General features: G+C 50.9%; 1 protein-coding gene across 1 annotated transcript; it reads right to left on the bottom strand.

Moving 5' to 3' along the window:
• Positions 1-395: 395 nt before the first annotated feature.
• On the bottom strand, positions 396-10,101 carry gon4lb (gon-4 like b). Its single transcript, XM_028425608.1, has 30 exons — positions 9,985-10,101; positions 9,497-9,656; positions 9,288-9,421; positions 9,131-9,205; positions 8,972-9,022; positions 8,846-8,884; positions 8,628-8,726; positions 8,466-8,552; positions 8,239-8,385; positions 7,932-8,160; positions 7,657-7,758; positions 7,497-7,537; positions 6,951-7,051; positions 6,338-6,563; positions 6,171-6,257; positions 5,784-5,979; positions 5,559-5,709; positions 5,325-5,475; positions 5,126-5,242; positions 3,722-4,870; positions 3,407-3,641; positions 2,814-2,971; positions 2,524-2,721; positions 2,282-2,425; positions 1,881-2,183; positions 1,697-1,795; positions 1,482-1,608; positions 972-1,401; positions 780-882; positions 396-700 (listed from the first exon to the last, which is right to left on the bottom strand). The coding sequence occupies exons 1-30, from the start codon at positions 10,006-10,008 to the stop codon at positions 584-586; spliced, it is 5,280 nt and encodes a 1,759-aa protein (XP_028281409.1). The 5' UTR covers positions 10,009-10,101; the 3' UTR covers positions 396-583.
• Positions 10,102-17,091: the final 6,990 nt, after the last annotated feature.

The raw sequence follows: 17,091 nt of genomic DNA, 5'->3' as shown, positions 1-17,091 counted from the left end.
AGACCGGGGAGAAAGCGATGGGATGACCCCGCCCTGTCTGTTACTGTAGCCCCGCCCCCTTCACCTGTAGATACACCTTTACCTCAGAACCTGAAAACTGACTTTAAGATGAAACCTGTGCTTTTATTTTGTAACTTCAAAGAACAGGAAGCATTCTCTTTGGTCACCTCAGAGTCTGAAGTTATTAACTGTTGGCGATGTTATTGATCACTGAACTATTGATGATTAGGCTGCTGTCGTGTGACTGATAAACTTTAATGGGTATTTACATGTTTTCCGTGCTTGAACGTTGTGGTTCAGTTGGTTCCTGCTGTGTGATCAGGTACACACCAGGTTCTCAGTCCAGGATCCAGACTGAACCGCATCAGAGAGAAGTCTGAACACTGACACCGCTCTGTGAGATCAAGATCTGATCGAAACAGATTTATTGTAAAAAAAAAAAAAATTTTTTACAGAAATTTTAAATAATCTGAAACTTTATATTTACATATTTTCAGGGACAGTAAACACATCTGTGACCTTAACAGTGCTTTCACAATAAAAGCCCTCAAACATAACTCTCACTGCTTCTGATTGGTTAACATCAGTCTTCTGTCTCATTGGCTGGTACTGTGTCAGTGGGCGGGGTCTCGTCCTCTGAGCTGGTCTGGCGAGCTGCCGTCCGAAACAGACGCATTAAATCACGAAACCTGCGAGACACCTGCAGAGACGAGGACAGGTCAAACAGAGACACACAACCGACCAATCACAGGCCAGCGAACGAACGGACCGCCAATCACCTCACTGGGAGTCTTATTGCCGAGCAGGATGGAGATGGCCTGGAAGGTGTTCTGATTGGCTCCTTCCTGCTGACACTTCATCAGGATGACGCGATCAGCTTCTCTGTAAAAACAAACAGCGGTCAGAACTCTTCATCCTGCTGAGGAAGAGGAGCAGAGACGAGACGGAAGGAGCGCCCGCAGGAGGAGTACCTGGTCCACAGGATCACTTTCTCCCCACTCGCTGTCAGAGAAATGTTCTTGGCGCAGACGGGGAGATCCGGCGGAGGGCTGGGCCGAGGAGCAGCAGAGGAGGAGGAGGAGGGACACACTGCGAGAGCAGCGGAGGAGGTGGTGACGGTGGAGGAGGAGCAGACGGAGGCCGTGGAAGACAAAATGGAGGTAAGCAGTGAAGAGGTGAAGACGGAGGTGGAGGAGACCATGGGAGAGGAGGAGACGGAGGAGACAGACGACAGCTGTGGCACCTCCTCCCGCCTGCTCCTCTTCACTGCTGGACTCTGCTCCTTCTCGCTATTCTTCCTCTCCTCCTCCTCCTCGTTGCCCTCTTCGTCGTCCAGCTCCTCCTCCTCCTCTTTCTCGTCAGTCAGTGCGAAGGCGCCTTCCCATGATGCACTGCTTCGATCTGTCAACACAAACAATAAACACACACTCAAACACACACACACACACACCTGTCTGTTCCTTTAAGGCTGCGACACACACCTGGCTGAGGACTGTCGTCGGCCCCCTTCAGATCCAGGTCTTTGTCAGCTGGTTCGTCATGTGTGGAGCGTATCTGAGAGTAGAGAGGGTCCAGACTCTTCGTGGCCCTGGACACGCCTCCTGCAGACTGAAGGGGAAAATGAGGAGTGACTCAGCTGTTCACAGACCTCCCCACCTGTTCCTGTTCCACCACCTGACCCCATGTGATGACACACCTTGTTGCCATGGCAGCGAGAGCATTCCTTCCTTCTGTGTCTGCGTATCTTTGCCTCGCCGCAGAGGCAGGGCCAGTCTTTTTCTGACCAACCACATTCCTGCAAACAGAGGGAACATTTAACCGATCCCAACTTGTTACAGAACGGGATCCATAACTGTAAAGTTCTCAGGCGCTCTACATACCTTATAGTTTCTGTCCATCTTCCTCTTCTGCCGCCGGCTCGTCATTGGTTGGATTTTATGCCCCTCCTCCTCCTCTTCAAGCTCAGGCAGTGTCACTTCCTCAAAGCCACCACTGGCCCCGCCTCCTGAGCCTTGTCCGATGCCCTCTGCGCCATCTGACCCACCTCCTCCTTCCTCCGGCCAATGAGCTTCCTCAAACTGTCCGGGGCGGGCCGCAGGTGGGCGGAGTTCATCGAAGAATACCCAGAATTCAGCTTGTAGATGAGGATGGCCTTTGAGCAGCGTGGCCATCTGAGCCTTCAGCTGAAAACCGGAACACAGACGGTGTTTGTTTCTGCATATGGTCAGTCCATGCTATTGTCTTCAGTATGGATCAGGGTTAGACTGGTCTCCAGTCCTACCTCATGGGTGCTGGTGGGACTCAGGTCTGGACCGGTCTGCAGAGCTTTGATGATCTTCTGATAATGTGTCGGATTGTCTCCGAAACTGATCTCTAACTGGCGCAGGAAGCGGCGGCTGCGTTCAAACGCCTGCTGCTCCTGAAACTGCACAAACACACACACATGAAGAACAGACCTGTAGGATGGAACCGCCTGTGATCCGCATCGAGGAAGACTCGGGCCCGGACGGCGCAGCAGCTCACCAGTCCACACTGCAGCGCCTGCTCAGGGTGCAGGAATGCGGCAAACTCTCGGAGGAGGTCGGTCCGGTTTCCCAGGATGCAGTGCAGCTTCCTGAACAGCAGCATCACGTCCTCTCCTTCTCCCACCTGCTCGAACTCATTCAGCAGAGACAAAAACTCCTCCACCTGCCCGGGGACGTCCTGCAACGCCTCGCGCACCTGCACACAGAGACACAGCCCGTCATCCTGAGCTCACTCTCCACCTGATGTCCTGTCTGATGTCCAACCTCTGTGACGTCAACGCGTCTCACCCTGCTGAGGTAACTCTGAGCGAACGCCACGTCTTTGCTCTCTCTGTGCGGGTCGTTCTCCAGAATGTTCTCATCGTACAGCAGCAGCAGTTTGGCAGCGTCTTTACTGTGTCGCTCCTGACGACTCCTCCGCAGGCCGCGATGAGGCCGGCTCCGGCCTGCAGGGACAGGGAGGACAGAGACAGGGAGGACGGAGACAGGGAGGACGGAGATAGAGAGGATACAGAGGACGAAGACAGGGAGGACGGAGACAGAGAGGACGGAGACAGAGAGGGTGGAGAGGACGAAGACAGAGAGGACGAAGATAGAGAGGATGGAGACAGAGAGGGCGGAGACAGAGAGGATGGAAACAGAGAGGACGGAGACGGAGATGACGGAGATAGAGAGGGTAGAGAGGACGGAGACAGGGAGGACGGAGACAGAGAGGACGGAGACAGAGAGGGTGGAGAGGACGGAGACAGAGAGGATGGAGATGGAGAGGACGGAGATGGAGATGACGGAGACGACGGAGACAGAGAGGACGAAGACCAACCATGTTAAAAATGGTGATCAAACAAAGAGGACAGGAAGTGACCCGAGACATCGGCTCTGACCTCGTCCTCGGCCAGGACACCTCCCTCCTCCTCGCGGCATCCCCTCTCCTGATGGCGTCTCCTCCTCTAACCCCGCCTTGCTGCTCCTCCCCTCTCCTGACTCTTCACCCTTCTGCCCCTCCTCCTCTTCCTCCTCTTCCTCCTCCTGAGAGCCCGGAGAGGTTGGCGAGTGATCCTCCTCCGAGTCACAGAGCTGCCGCTCCGCCGCCAGCCAGGTCAGCTGCTTCATGGTCTCCTAAAGGTCAAAGGTCAGAAAAACTCTTAGTGACTCTGTAACTTCTGAGGAGGACACCTGTTGGTGGACTTCCTGTTTACCTGTAACTCTGGGACGGACAGGACTGACTCTTCAGATGCTGATGACATCACTTCCTCCTCGTCTTCATCCTGCGTGAGGTCATCAAAGTCCTCTTCCTCCTCCTCCTCACCCTGCCGGTCCGGATCTTCATCTTTATCCTTGTCTCCATCCTCCTCCCGCTCTCCTCCGCCATGCTCCCGCTGTCTGTCCTCCTCCTCCCCTCCTTCTCCGCCCTGCTCCTCCTTTCCTTCCCCACCTGCCTCCTCCTCTCCACCTCCACCTGCACCATCTCCCTCTCCCGTCTCTTCCTCTTCTCCACCATTGTTTTCTCCTCCATTCAAATTGACACCAACAACAGTACACTCCTCCTCATCCTCCTCCCCTGCACAGGGTGACAGAGGGCTCAGTGTCGATGCAGTAGGAGAGCTCTCCTCCTCCACCTGCCTGTCCTCCTCCACCTGCCTGTCCTCCTCCACCTGCACCTGCCTGTCCTCCTCCACCTGCCTGTCCTCCTCAGAGTTGGGCCGTAACTTTGTGCTGGCCTCCTGCAGCTCCGCTTTGTCCGATCTGTGGATTTCATGCCCAAGAGCATGCTGGGAGACAGCGGTGGGTGGAGCCTGTGGTGTGTACACCATCTGGAGGAGAAAGCATCCTGGCTTCACCATGGTAGCTGAGCAAGGCATCATGGTATTTGAAGTGTTAGGGCCAGACAGGGAGGGGAGAGAGAGGACTGGGAGGTGAGAGAGGTGTTCTCCAGGAACGTTCTGCTGCACATTTTGGCCAACAGGAAGGCAAGACTGGATGATGTCAGGGATGGGATGAGCGGCGGCCAATGGCTCGGCCCCGCAGACCGGAGACGGAGCTGATGGTAGTGCTCCTGACACAGAGGAGGAGTCAGAGAGTAACGTGACACCTGGAGAAGGAAGAGCCACGTAGCCGATTGGCTGGATGTCCACCTGTCGGTCCAGCTGTCTGTCTGCGGGGGCTTTGGCGAGAGGCAGCAGAGATGCGTTGTGGGCCAGCGTGAAAAGGCGCCTCTGAGGGGCGGGGCGTGGGCGGGATGACGGTGGGATCCAGGAGGGGTGGAGCCTGAGCGTGCAGCCTGAAGGGAGCGAGGGTGGGTAAAAACCTGAGCCCAGCCGAGTGGTCTGGATCATCTGCTGACTGTTCTGAAAGCATCAGAGACACAACCAACAGCCTGTCAGTGGCCTGGTATCTATCAGCTGGTGATGGGTTTGTTAACCTTCTATTGACCTATACTGCTATATATGAATATTGTTGTGTCACATGTTTCCTGCACCACCTGCTGGAAAAGACTGGTACTGCAATCTCAACTTCAAACAACGCTTTCAAACCACTTGACTGAGTTACTACAGTTCTGCTTTACACTGAACTGGATCCTGATCAGGGTCAGTCTGTCAGACCTTGAGCCAGTTTGGCATGCTGGACATGTTTCTGTCCACTGGGGGGCGCTGGTCTGTTGGCTGAACTCTGCTGCAGGCCAGTGGCAGTGGGGGGGCGACTCCCTGTGTCAGGAACATCTGAAAAAATAAAGATCATACAACGTTGACCTGCACCTGTCAGACATGGTAACAGCTGCTGCCGATGTCACTGTGATGTCACCTTGATGACGTTGTTGTGCGGAGCTTTTGGAGCGCTCAGCTCTCTGACGTGTTTCCTGAAGTTCCACCGGCGCTTACAGAGCAGGTAGGAGCTGATCAGCTGATCTGACTGCACTGCCCCCTCAAAGTGCTTCAGACCCAGGACGATCAGCCTGCACAGCGGCATCATGGGAAACAACATGTCAGTACGTGTTCCTGTCGGTCGTCTCTCCCCTGGTTTTATGTATATCCTTACCCATCCTCTCCCGCTGTGTAAACACTCCTCTGGTGTCTGCTGTGGAGAGCCGGGTCCAGGCTGCAGAGGGGGAGGAGTTCTGGGTAGAGAAAGACGGGTCGGGTGGCGAACAGCCAGGCGGCGTCAGCAGGCAGCAGAGGGAAGGCGAGGCCTGAACAGAGCATCAAACACGGTCACAGTCTGGGGCGGGTGTTGAACTTCCAGTGTTTGATTTCTCCTCCTTACTGTTTGTAGCAGGACTCATCCTGGGGAGCCAGCGCCTGGAGGCCGCAGGGCCAGGAGGAGGGGGAGGAGCAGGTGGAGGGTCCTCTCTTTGCTCCACCTCCTGCAGAAGATCCAGCGCCCCCTGCAGGTTACACACTCTGAAGCTGCTGTGGAGACCAACCTCCTCCCGACGACTGGCAAACTGCTGCAGCTCCTCCTGTAGAGAAGAGGAGGAGACCTGATGTTTATTTCACCCACGGGCAAATCAAACACACCCGGAGGATATCTTCCCTATCAGTCTATCCAAACAGTGGTTACCACGGTAACCTGCTCTGGTAAGAACCACGGTTGTAGCCTGTATTTGCCTCATACATCAGGCACTCAGTGTTTGTGTTGTGGTTCACTGACCAGGTAGTGTTTGGTGATGGCGGCTTCATGGTTCAGGGCGTTGATGCGGCGACTCAGCAGGTGGATCTGAGTCAGCAGCTGCACATGCTGACAGAGAGAGAGAGACGTTCAGAGATGCTGCCGTCACAGACGAAAAGCTCCTGTAGCCTGCGGTGCATCTTACATACCTGCTGCACCTGCTGCTGTAGCTGCAGTTTCTGGGCGTAGTCCAGGTGGAGGACGGGGCTGGGCAGCAGTAAGATGGAGGTGACGGTGTTTGGCGGTGAGCCGGGTGCGTCTCTGCGGAGGTGGTTGGTCGTGTCCTGCAGGGCTCTCCTCTGCTGAAGAGCTTCGTACTGTTTCCTGACCGTCTGCCGTCGCTCCGTCAACATGCTGGCTAACGGCGCCTCGAACCTACGGGCGGCAGAGTGGGACAAAAAACACTGTTTCCTCTGAACCAGAAACCCTCGGCATACACACATCATACATCATACATACAACAGCTGCTCGTTTACATCGACACTCACAATAGAAATAAATCCATATATGTTAACACAGCCTAAAGTGTCCCTTCTCAGCTGGGTTCTTCTTCATGTGCTCTGAATGAAGAAGCAGCAGCGGAGGGGAATTCTCTTCCTCCTAACCCAAACAGTCACAGCACTTCTCTGCTGCACCGTCCCAACAGGAGGACCACAGCCTGTTCAGTATGTTCATACACCCGACGCCAATCATCCTCATAAACCCTCTCATATCCGAGTGATCAGGTCTGAACTGTGTTCCACACAGTCCACGGGGTGTTACCGTAAAGCCTTGGGGACGTTGAATTTGGGTCCGGCCTGCGATGCGGGCTCCTCCTTCTCACGCTCCTCCTCCTCCTCAGCGGCCAGATCCTCCTCTTGGAGCTGCACATCAGACAGAGATCAGCGAGCGGCTCTGCACATGTTGTGTATTTGCGACACAGCAGCACACATGAGCTTTTTATTCTGTCAGCCTGAAAACCAGCTTTTAAATAGGGATGCCCCGATCAGATCACGTGATCGGAAATCGGGCCCGCACTTCAGACTCGATCGGACGTTACCTCCCGATCAGGACTCGGATGTATATTTATCAGGGCTGTCAAAGTCAACGCCTTGGGTGCAGGGTGGCTCTGTGTCCTGTAGTGCAGGGGTATGACAGCTGCCTTTGGTGGAGAGGTCCTGGGTTCGAGACCTCGATGAGCTGGTGCAACGGATCTACTCAAAATCCAATGACTTGGACTCGGACTCGAGGGCAAAAAAACCTGATCGGGACATCCTTATTTAAAACGAATTAAAGTTTAATGATCAACAAACAAACGATCACACTCACCGTATCAAAGAGTTCCTCCAGCAGCTCGTTCACTTCCTTCTCTGAAAGAAAATGAAAGTTCACACTGAGAGGCTGCAGCAGAGCGCTGATCGAGATGAGATGATGAAGCTGTAATAATGACATGATCAGTGTCTGGAAGCTCCAACACTCTGGGACCTACTGGTGATCTGGACGCCGCGGTCCGTCCTGTAGTCCTCCATGTCGGGTTCATCCAGATCGTCCAGGAAGTTATACTCAGGGTCGTCGTCATCGTCGGCTTCATCTGAGAGAACAACAGGTGGAGTCAGCTGACAGAAATAAACACAGACCCACACTTCCAGCTTCAGCAAAGGTACATAATCAATTCTAAGCAAACTCCTCAAGTCTGCTCATCAATCATATTGATCAGAACCGGATCAGACTTTCTGAACAGGAAGAGGAAAATAAACATCTGACCTTCGTTGTCAGGAGCCATGAGTCCCTGCAGCCACTTCGTCCAATGACGGTCCTCCTCCTGCTGGACGGCGCTCTGATCATACATGTCAGCAGTGATGTCAGGGGCCAGAAGCTCCGCCTCCAGCTGACCCAGTGGGACGTCATCCAGGCGGAGTTTGGAGCGTGTGCGGTATGCTAAACAGCCTTTTTCACCACCATTGTCATCATCATCTGGTTTTCTGTCCAGAGACTGCGAGACAAACAGAAAGATAAGAGACAGAGACAGACAGAGACGGACAGGAGGAGACAGAGAGACAGCCCGTGTTACCTGGCTGTAGGTGTAGCTGGGGCTGCAGTCCAACTCCTCCTCCACAGCATTCAGCCTCTCCAGGAAGGAGGACTCAGCAGGAGCAGTGAGCAGCTGCTGAGGAGCACAGGAGGACAACATCTGTCCATCCAGTTGTCCTGGAGGTTTCTAAACAGGATGGCAATGAACCAAGGGTCAGTCTAAAGCTCAAAGGTCAGGCAAGCTGCTGGGGTCAGAGGTCAGAGCACCTGTACGCTGGTCTTCTGGCCTTCAACTGGAGGTTTGAGGTGCATTCTGGGAGGTGAAGCCAAGCTGTCTCCGTCACTGAGGAGGGTCTGCACAGAGCCTCAGTCATTAAAGGAACGTTCCTGTGTGAGTGTTTCACAATAAAAGCCGGTATTGACGCTCACCTCCTCGGCCGTGTCCTCCTCTTCTTCCTCATCTGGACAATACTCTTCATCAGACGAGTCTTCGTCCTCCTCGAGGTCAATGTCAACAAACTGAGGAGGCTACAGGTGAGACCGTCGGTCAAAGAGACAGACAGTGAGACAGACTCGGGGACAGAAAAAACTAAAAGGGACAGACGGTCCTAACAGACTGACAGATGGGACAGACAGAAGGACTTTACCTTCACCGTGTTCACTTTTGACAGACTCCAGTTCAGCGGCTGGAACCAGAAAAGACAGGACAGGTTAAAGAGACATGTCTTGATCAGAGAAATCAATCAGAGAGGACTGTGGGAGGTTGAGGACACCTGTCCCTGCTGCACGGCCTGCTTCAGTCTGGACCGAGTCATCTTTGGCTCCTGATGAAAGACAGACAGAGAGACAGACAAGATGAAGGACTACAGAAAAACGTCCGACAGAAACAGGGCGATACAGCAGGCTGAAGGATCAGAGGCGGGCAGACTCACAAACATGGGCAGGTCCTGAGTGTCTCTGATGGCTGCCTTCATCATGGCCACCACATGCTCATGTGTAATCACCTCCTGACATTGGACACAAGAGACACGTCACACAGAGAGGACAGAGACACACACACACACACAAGTAAACGTGTGTGTTACTCACATGCAGGATGGCGCGGACGTTTCTGGACGTCAGGTTGTGCTGTTTGGACTTCCTGTCCAAATCGATGTCCAGACGTCCCAGTTCATCGTCATCACTGGACTCTTTTGTCTCCATGGCATCTGCTGCCTCTTCACCTGAGCAGGAGACAGACAGTGTAAGCACGTCCCCGCCTCCATCTGTCTGCAGCTTACTTTATGTGTTGAAGTCACCTGGGACACATAATCTGTCCTCCTCCTGTCTGTCCTCAGTGGTGTCTTCTGTCTGTGACTTTCTATCCTGTTTAAAGACACTCGTCTCTCCATCCTCCCCCGGACATGTAACCCCTAGAAGACAAATGTCTTCTTCTGCTGGACGCCGCCTCTCCGTCCTCTGGAACACAGAGATCAGATCAGCCATCGATTCCGATCGATACCCCAGCAGAGACAGTCCTCAGTTACCAGACAGACGGTTTCATATGACAGACGGCTCTGTGTGAACAGTGACATCACGCTGACCGCGGGAAAACTGTAAATTAACTGACAGTCCGCTGAGTTAGCTTAAAGCTAACGATACACACAAAACACAGCAGACTGCTGCACTGAGCAGGCGCAGGAGTGTGTTTGTTTGGCGCGAAGTTTCTCTGTAAAATCAATAAACAGGAACGGAACCACCGAACAAAAGACCGAACCGGTGACACGGACACAGACGAAGGACTCACCGTCACGCAAATGTCCGCAGCCATCTGTTATTCACTCATATTGACCCTGTTAGCCGTGTTAGCTCCGTTAGCCCGGCTAGCATCTGTGCCGCAAACAACAACAACAACTACACTTCCGGTCCTTCAGAATAAAAGCGCATCGCCGTTGGTTTTAATGTAAAATGCGTTTGTCGCCATCTTCTGGACCGGATGTCCGAATAAAACGTCAGCGACTCTGTGAAAAGAAAGGACGTCCATACACCAGGGGGCGCTTTAGAAACAATTGTGGAAGACAGCTGCACATTATGACTTGTTATTGTTGTTATCAGTATTGCTGGCACATAATCAATAATCTGAGTGAACATGTAAAATACTGTGGATGGCTGCAGGTTTTTATTTCTGACATGTGGTCAGAGCTCAGTGAATGCTGCCTTTGTGGCCTCATGGCCGTCAGGAGTGTGTGTGTGTGTGTGTCTCTGTGTGTGTGTGTGTGTGTGTGTGTCAGAGCAGTCCTCGTTTCATTCAGGAATGTTTGTGCACAAGAACAGACGGCCGGTTGAAGGTGTGTAATCAGGTGTGATGGCACGCTGACAGAGCTTATGTCACCACACTGTGCCGCACATTATGCAAATATTATGCAATTCATGGCGAGTGTCTCTGAACTCAACACGTGAAAGAATATTCACTGTGAATATATGTATTCTTCATGGCTTCATACTGTTCTCGTCTTCAGCAGTTTCATATCTTTCATATCTTTCTAATGTTCAAAGGTTTTCTAATAAAAGAGCTTCATCCTTGCAGATTGGTCAACGTGTTTCAGCAAATTAAATCCAGATTGCAGATTCTCCAGCAATTCAGAGCAATCCTTCACATCAGCGTACAAAGCAAAGCTTCAGCTGCAGGAATCACACGTTTTCTAGTTAGTTTGATTGCTGCAAGGCCAAGTTCAGACAGCTGGACTGCAAAGAGCTGGTGAGCATCTTTGAGCCAGCATGGAAAACATCATGGACCAGGACCGATACAACCGGGCCAAACGAAGTTTAGGGATAATTGTAGAGAGGAGACGGGCGAAAGACAGAAAGGAAGAAAGACAGGTAGAAGATTTAAGAAGATTTAAGACGATTTAAGAAGATTAAGTACATTTAAAAAACTTAAAAACATTAGAATTCTAAAATGTTCTAGAGTCTTTGTTACAAATTGTGCCATATGCACCAACACAGATTAAATGGTGGCCAGGCAAAGAGGTGAAAATGACCCAAATGGACCAAAAAGTCCACGATGATGACGCCCGAGGGTTCAAACAGATTCCACGGAGACCCTCAGGGCTCTAATGTGGATCCATTCAAGATTCAGGATCCAAGAAGTTCATTGTCAAATGACCAGCAGAGGTCACGCAGAGCACTGACCCTCTGACTGTGCCAGCTCCCTTCACATGACTTTGTCCACAACATAACTAAGATCAAAGAAAACAGAGCAAGAATCAACACAAATAAGAATAAACCAAGAAATCCAATAAGCAAAATGAGCTGATGTGCAGGTCTGTGTACAGAGGGTGAAGTGCTGTCAGTGTTGAAGGTTCATGTGTTGTTGTCAGAGCTCGGACATTCAGAGCATGCAGATATCTTTGTAAAAAACACACATGTGCAGGTACTGATGGTAAAAAGTACTTCAGTAAAAGTACAGAATACTCTCCCCAAAAAGTACTCAGAGTACTAGTTACTTTCAAGGGTTGACGTAATGATTTATCAACGTCCATCTTCTAGCGCTGGTCCGGGGGCTGGAGTTCTGCTCGGCGGTCTGGAGCACCGTGTTTCTGGTGAGTCCATCTTCACTTCCTTCAATAAGCTCAGAGGCCTTTTTCATCCAGGACGTCCGAGGAAAGATTCCTCTGGATGAATCAGCAGAATCCTTCTGATCATCACTGATACATGTTCACTGTGTTCTTTTGTTTGTTCCTTTGTGAGTTTCTTTGTGTTTGTGTTTGTTGGCATCAGCTGGTTTATTCAGTAGTTTCCTCTTTGAAGCCAACAGTAGGAATAGATGTTCACTTTAACAGTCAAGCACAGGCTGAACAGTGATGATGCTCAGAGCCTTGTCTTGACCTTTGACCTCTGTAGGTCCCCCTCCGCTAAAGACTGCAGCTTTAAAGGATCAGCACAACATTTACAAAGAGGACGCTGCTTTAGCCTAGCTTAGCACAAAGACTGTAAACAAGGGAGGGAACTGATAGCATAGCTCAATGACACTGTGTGTGTGTTAGTGTGTGTGTGACACACACTAACACACACACAGAGACACACACACCGACACTGTGACTGGCTCACAGGGCGGCTGCTGTGGCAGGACCGGTGCTGCTGATTGGCTGAGCAACACCTACATCGTCAGCGTCAACTCTTCCTGGTGCTCCGAGCTGTTGAACCTCACTCTGATTGGCCCAGACCCACACAGAGCGGCACCGAGCTCGCTCCTGTGTTTCGTGTCCCTGGTGTGCTGTGATGTTTTACCCATGATGCTGCTGGGTTTGTGGTTTTCAGGGCTGCAGTCAGACGTTCAGTGATTGGCTGCAGGAGAACTCCCTGACCATCATCGCCATGGACGTCGCCCTGCTGTTACTGCAGGTAGTAACACTGCACTGCCTGCAGAGGGCGCAAACACGCCTTTGTCACAGTCTGAGGGTTTGTGTGTGTCTTCACTGAGTCACCAGCAGATCACTTTGACGTGTCAGCACTTCCTGTCTGCTTCTGATTGGATGGTTTTGAATCAACATGGCGGCCTGTTTGTGGTTATATGACATAAATATTTATTAAGGGTGAAGAAGAAGGAAGATCAGCGCAGCTCTGTATCTGTTAGTAGATGAGGTACTGAGGTAGGTACTGAGACCAAGCAGCACAAACTGCAGTTCCTCCAGTGTCCACTAGAGGCTGCCTCGTACAGTGAGTCTGGACGGTAACTTATGTTACTCTAGCTCCATCACACTGAGTGTTTCCGCCTCTCTGCAGGTGGCGCTGTTCGTCATGGCGGAGTATCTGTACCGTGCATTTGGAGAATGCACGGTACGGGCGGACAATCATATTTCACAGTAACATATCATGGATGAGATCATCGGAGTGACATCACATATATGTCCATAGTAAGACATATGGACAGACTGTCTCCACAAAGTCCAGCAGGCCATGCTGCTGACACAGGTTCCTTCCAGAATTCTTCCAACACAGCCTGTGTTCAGAGGGAAACCAGAGTAAGATGAAGCGTTCAGACAGAAGACTTCTGGTCCATGATTCATTTAAACATTAACAGTATATCATAAGATTACATGAGGTTTGTGTATGGTTTTGAAAGGGGGCGTGGCCTTTTGAAAATATGACAGCACGAATTGTGATGCCTTTGAAAGTCACCCTCATGTCATGAAGTGTCCCCCTGAATGTTTATCGGGCGCCCCTGACTACAGAGAGACAGTTTCCAGATTCAGGACAAGTTCCAGGACTTTCAGGATTTTATTCAGAAGAAGACGCAGAAAGAGTCTGAAGGCTGATGTGAAGGATTCTCTGAGTTGCTGGAGAATCTGCGCTCTGAACTTCATTTGCTGAAACACAGGTAAGAACTTAGAAAGGTGAAGCTCTTGGCCCGGATTCATTCCGCACGGAGAGCGCGGCGCGGCGCTGTGCGCATGTTCTGTCAGATTAAAGCTGCTTCTCTACTTTTCAAACGGAATCTCTGCTCGTACATGTACATCTGCGTCTGTTTGCACCGACTACATCGAGCAGACAGGAAGTCAGTCACCAGAATAAAACTTGCTGATTTCACATCGCTACCGGCGGAGAAACAGACATGTACGAGCAGAGATTCCACGCTGCGCGTTCACGTCGGTATAAACCGGGGTCATAAGTAGAAAAAGTCTGAGTGCTGCAGCTGAAGCGCTGCTTTACTGCTGATGTGAAGGATTGATCTGAACTGATGGAGAATCAGAGCGGTTCAGAGCTGTGCGTGCCTCTGTGTGTCAGCCTGTCACCATGGTAACAGCAGAGGAGACCTCAAACACCACTCCAACTTTGAGAGCCTGGAAACGATCCGGAATTAGAAACTTCTGAATACAAGTTTGATAGAGCAGCATGTGATGAGCGTTTTAAGACTGAACTGGAGTCTGTAGGAGCAGATACATTTGGCACATGAGCCTCGTTGAAGGGCTCTCAGAGACTCCCATGTTAGAAATGATGCAGAAACTGCTTAATATTTGGAAAACTATAATTTTTTGAATAAAACGTGAAGTTGAGCCGGAATGTGCTCTGTGAGATGAACACGGTGAAAGTTGAATGGCTGATTTTTAGAGGGTGTCTGATAAAGACTACAAACATGGCTGCTATGTATAAGTCTTGTGTGTCATCCTGTCACCATGGTAACAGCCCTGCCTGCCTGCCTGTATCCATGACAACCTGAATGTTTAACTGTATCAGCTCTCTCTGTCCCCCTCCTAATGCATTTCCAAGAAAGACAAGTGCCAGAAGAAAGAGCGCAAAGAGCGAGAGAAGCTTGAGAAGAAAGGACAAATGTTGAAGCAGTTTATTGTGGAATCAGACGGCTTGATCACTGGACCGGAAAAGGCCAACAGGACCGTCCTCACAAAACAAAATGAAAACCTCAGAAAGGCTGCCGAAGAACTTACCCAGTGTTCTTCCAAGTGTGAGGAGCTGGCCAACGAGGTCTGCACTCTGAGGAGTGACCTACAGAAGGCCAACAAGACCATCCAGGAAAAAGACAGTGAGATAAACCAACTGTCAGAGGACAGGTCCTCCTTAGAAGATCAGCTGAAACAAGAGCAGGAAGCAAGAGAAAGCATTCAGATAGACCTTGATGTGGTCGAGAAACGTAAAAGCGACCTTCATTCAGAGGTGGTTCGTCAGGTGAATTTAATCACTGACCTGTCTGTTGAACACATTGATGTCTGCAACCAACTGGCGAAGAGCAAGGCCAAGGTCGGACAGTTGGAGGAAAAGGAGCTGGAGTTTGAGCAAACACTGAGAAGTTTACACCAGTCTCTGACGCAGCAGCAAAAGGAGACTCTAGAGTTAAGGGTAAAGTGTGAACAGCTCACAACAGAAAACGAAAACCTCAGAAAGGCTGCCGAAGAACTTACCCAGTGTTCTTCCAAGTGTGAGGAGCTGGCCAACGAGGTCTGCACTCTGAGGAGTGACCTACAGAAGGCCAACGAGACCATCCACCACCGGTACTACCAAGGCAGCTGGGATTACCAGGACAGCCGGGACTACAAGGGCAACCGGAATTACCAGGGCACCCATGACCTCAAGGAGAGTGTAGACTACCAGGACGGCCAGGACAACAAGGAGAGTGTAGACCACCAGGACAACAAGGAGAGTGTAGACTACGAGGACAGCCAGGACAACAAGGAGTGTGTAGAGGCTGACCAACACAGCCTGGGCAACCCGAAGAGTAGGGATAGTTGTGGAAAGGAGACAGGCAACAGACAGAAAGGAAGAAAGAAAGAAGAAGAAGAAGAAGACAGGCAGAAGACACTGAAGTAGACCTAAGTCTCTGAATTGACCCTGTTTTCTGACAGAATCGTGCTTTAGTTGTGTTGATGTGGCTGTGATCTCCCAGCACTGTTCTCCTGCTCTGGAATACTTCTTCATTCACTGTGAGCCGCTCCACTCTCCATGTGTTTGCTTCATTCTTTCAGTTCCACTCTTTCATATCAGGGTCTATGTTTGCAGCTACAGTCCCCACTCATGTTCTGTTCTGGTCATTGTGGGTCTGTCATGTCAGTTTATAGCCATACTGTTAGTTCACATTGTTCACCTTGGCTTTTACCACTTTTATGCAGGTTTTATCTTGTTTCCTGTACTTTGATTATTTTACTTTGATGTTATTCATACATGACTGACTCCTGTCTGCAGCACTTTGTTGTTTTTTAAATGTGCTTTATAAATAAACTTGACCTTGTTTACTTGACCTGATTTTATCTTGAGAGCTATATGTGTGTGTGTGTTTAATCTACTGTGGCGGCAGGCCTGGTTGTAAAGTCTGACAGCAGCAGGGAGGAAGGACCTGTGGTAGCGCTCCTTCACACAGCGTGGATGGAGCAGCCTGTCGCTAAAGGAGCTGCTCAGTGCTGTGCATGGGGTGGGTGGTGTCCTCCATCAGGGAGGACAGCTTTGCCAGCATCCTCTGATCTCCCACCACCTCCACAGGATCAAGGAGGCGGAGTCTGCTCTGGCCCTTCTTGTAAAGTGCAGCCGTGTTGTCGGTCTAGTCCAGTTTCTTGTGCAGATAAACACCCAGGTACCGACCACCGCAGAGTCATCAGAGAACTTCTGGAGATGACAGCTGGGTGAGAGGTGACAGAAGTCTGGGAGAAGGAACAGTTCCTGTGCTGCAGACGACCACGTCAGACACACACACTGTGCCCTCAGCATTCATGATGTGAGGCGGCGGTCCACCCGTCCGCACCAGTTTCTCTGGACATTAAGCTTTTATGTGGTCTGATACAGTTTGGTCACAGAGTGTGATCATTGACTGACCTTTATTGAACGATTTCAAAATAAAAGCTGACATTTATGTGACAGGTTTCAGTTCTGATCTGTCAGTGATGCTGTGAACTTCAGCGTTCCAGGTCAGTTGTGGTCGGACTAAAAAGGAAACTCATTGTTCTGCAGCTTCTGGCTTGATGCCGGCGGAGCTTGATGGATTGGGGGGGGGGTGTGGCGTTCCCATCACATAATGAGTCAGGTCAGGCCGTGCGTCAGGTGGAATGTTTCTGCACGGTTGACCAGCGGCTTCACAGAGAAAATGTGATGACGAAGAAAAAACTGTGAGGTCACACGGCACATTTCACACACACGCACGTCAAAACAGTTTAATTATAGTTCGATAAAAAACAACAACAACAACACAAAGATCCAATCAGCAGCGCCGAAACACGATGTTCAGTCCCGACACTGAACACACATAAGACACTTTGTCCACAGGCAGCAGAACACGTCCAGAACATTCAGTCCTGACACACAGTAAACATGGTCAGATGTATGTGGACAGCCGGTCAGGACATGCGTCTGCTGTGTCCTCCATGTTTCTGTTTCCCGCCTATTTGTAAAGTCTGATGAAGGGCGATGAGGT

This window comes from Parambassis ranga, chromosome 16 (assembly GCF_900634625.1).
Source record: "Parambassis ranga chromosome 16, fParRan2.1, whole genome shotgun sequence".
Lineage (NCBI taxonomy): Eukaryota > Metazoa > Chordata > Actinopteri > Ambassidae > Parambassis > Parambassis ranga.
Note: the sequence above shows the minus strand (reverse complement) of the source record. Positions and strands in the feature narration are given on the sequence as shown.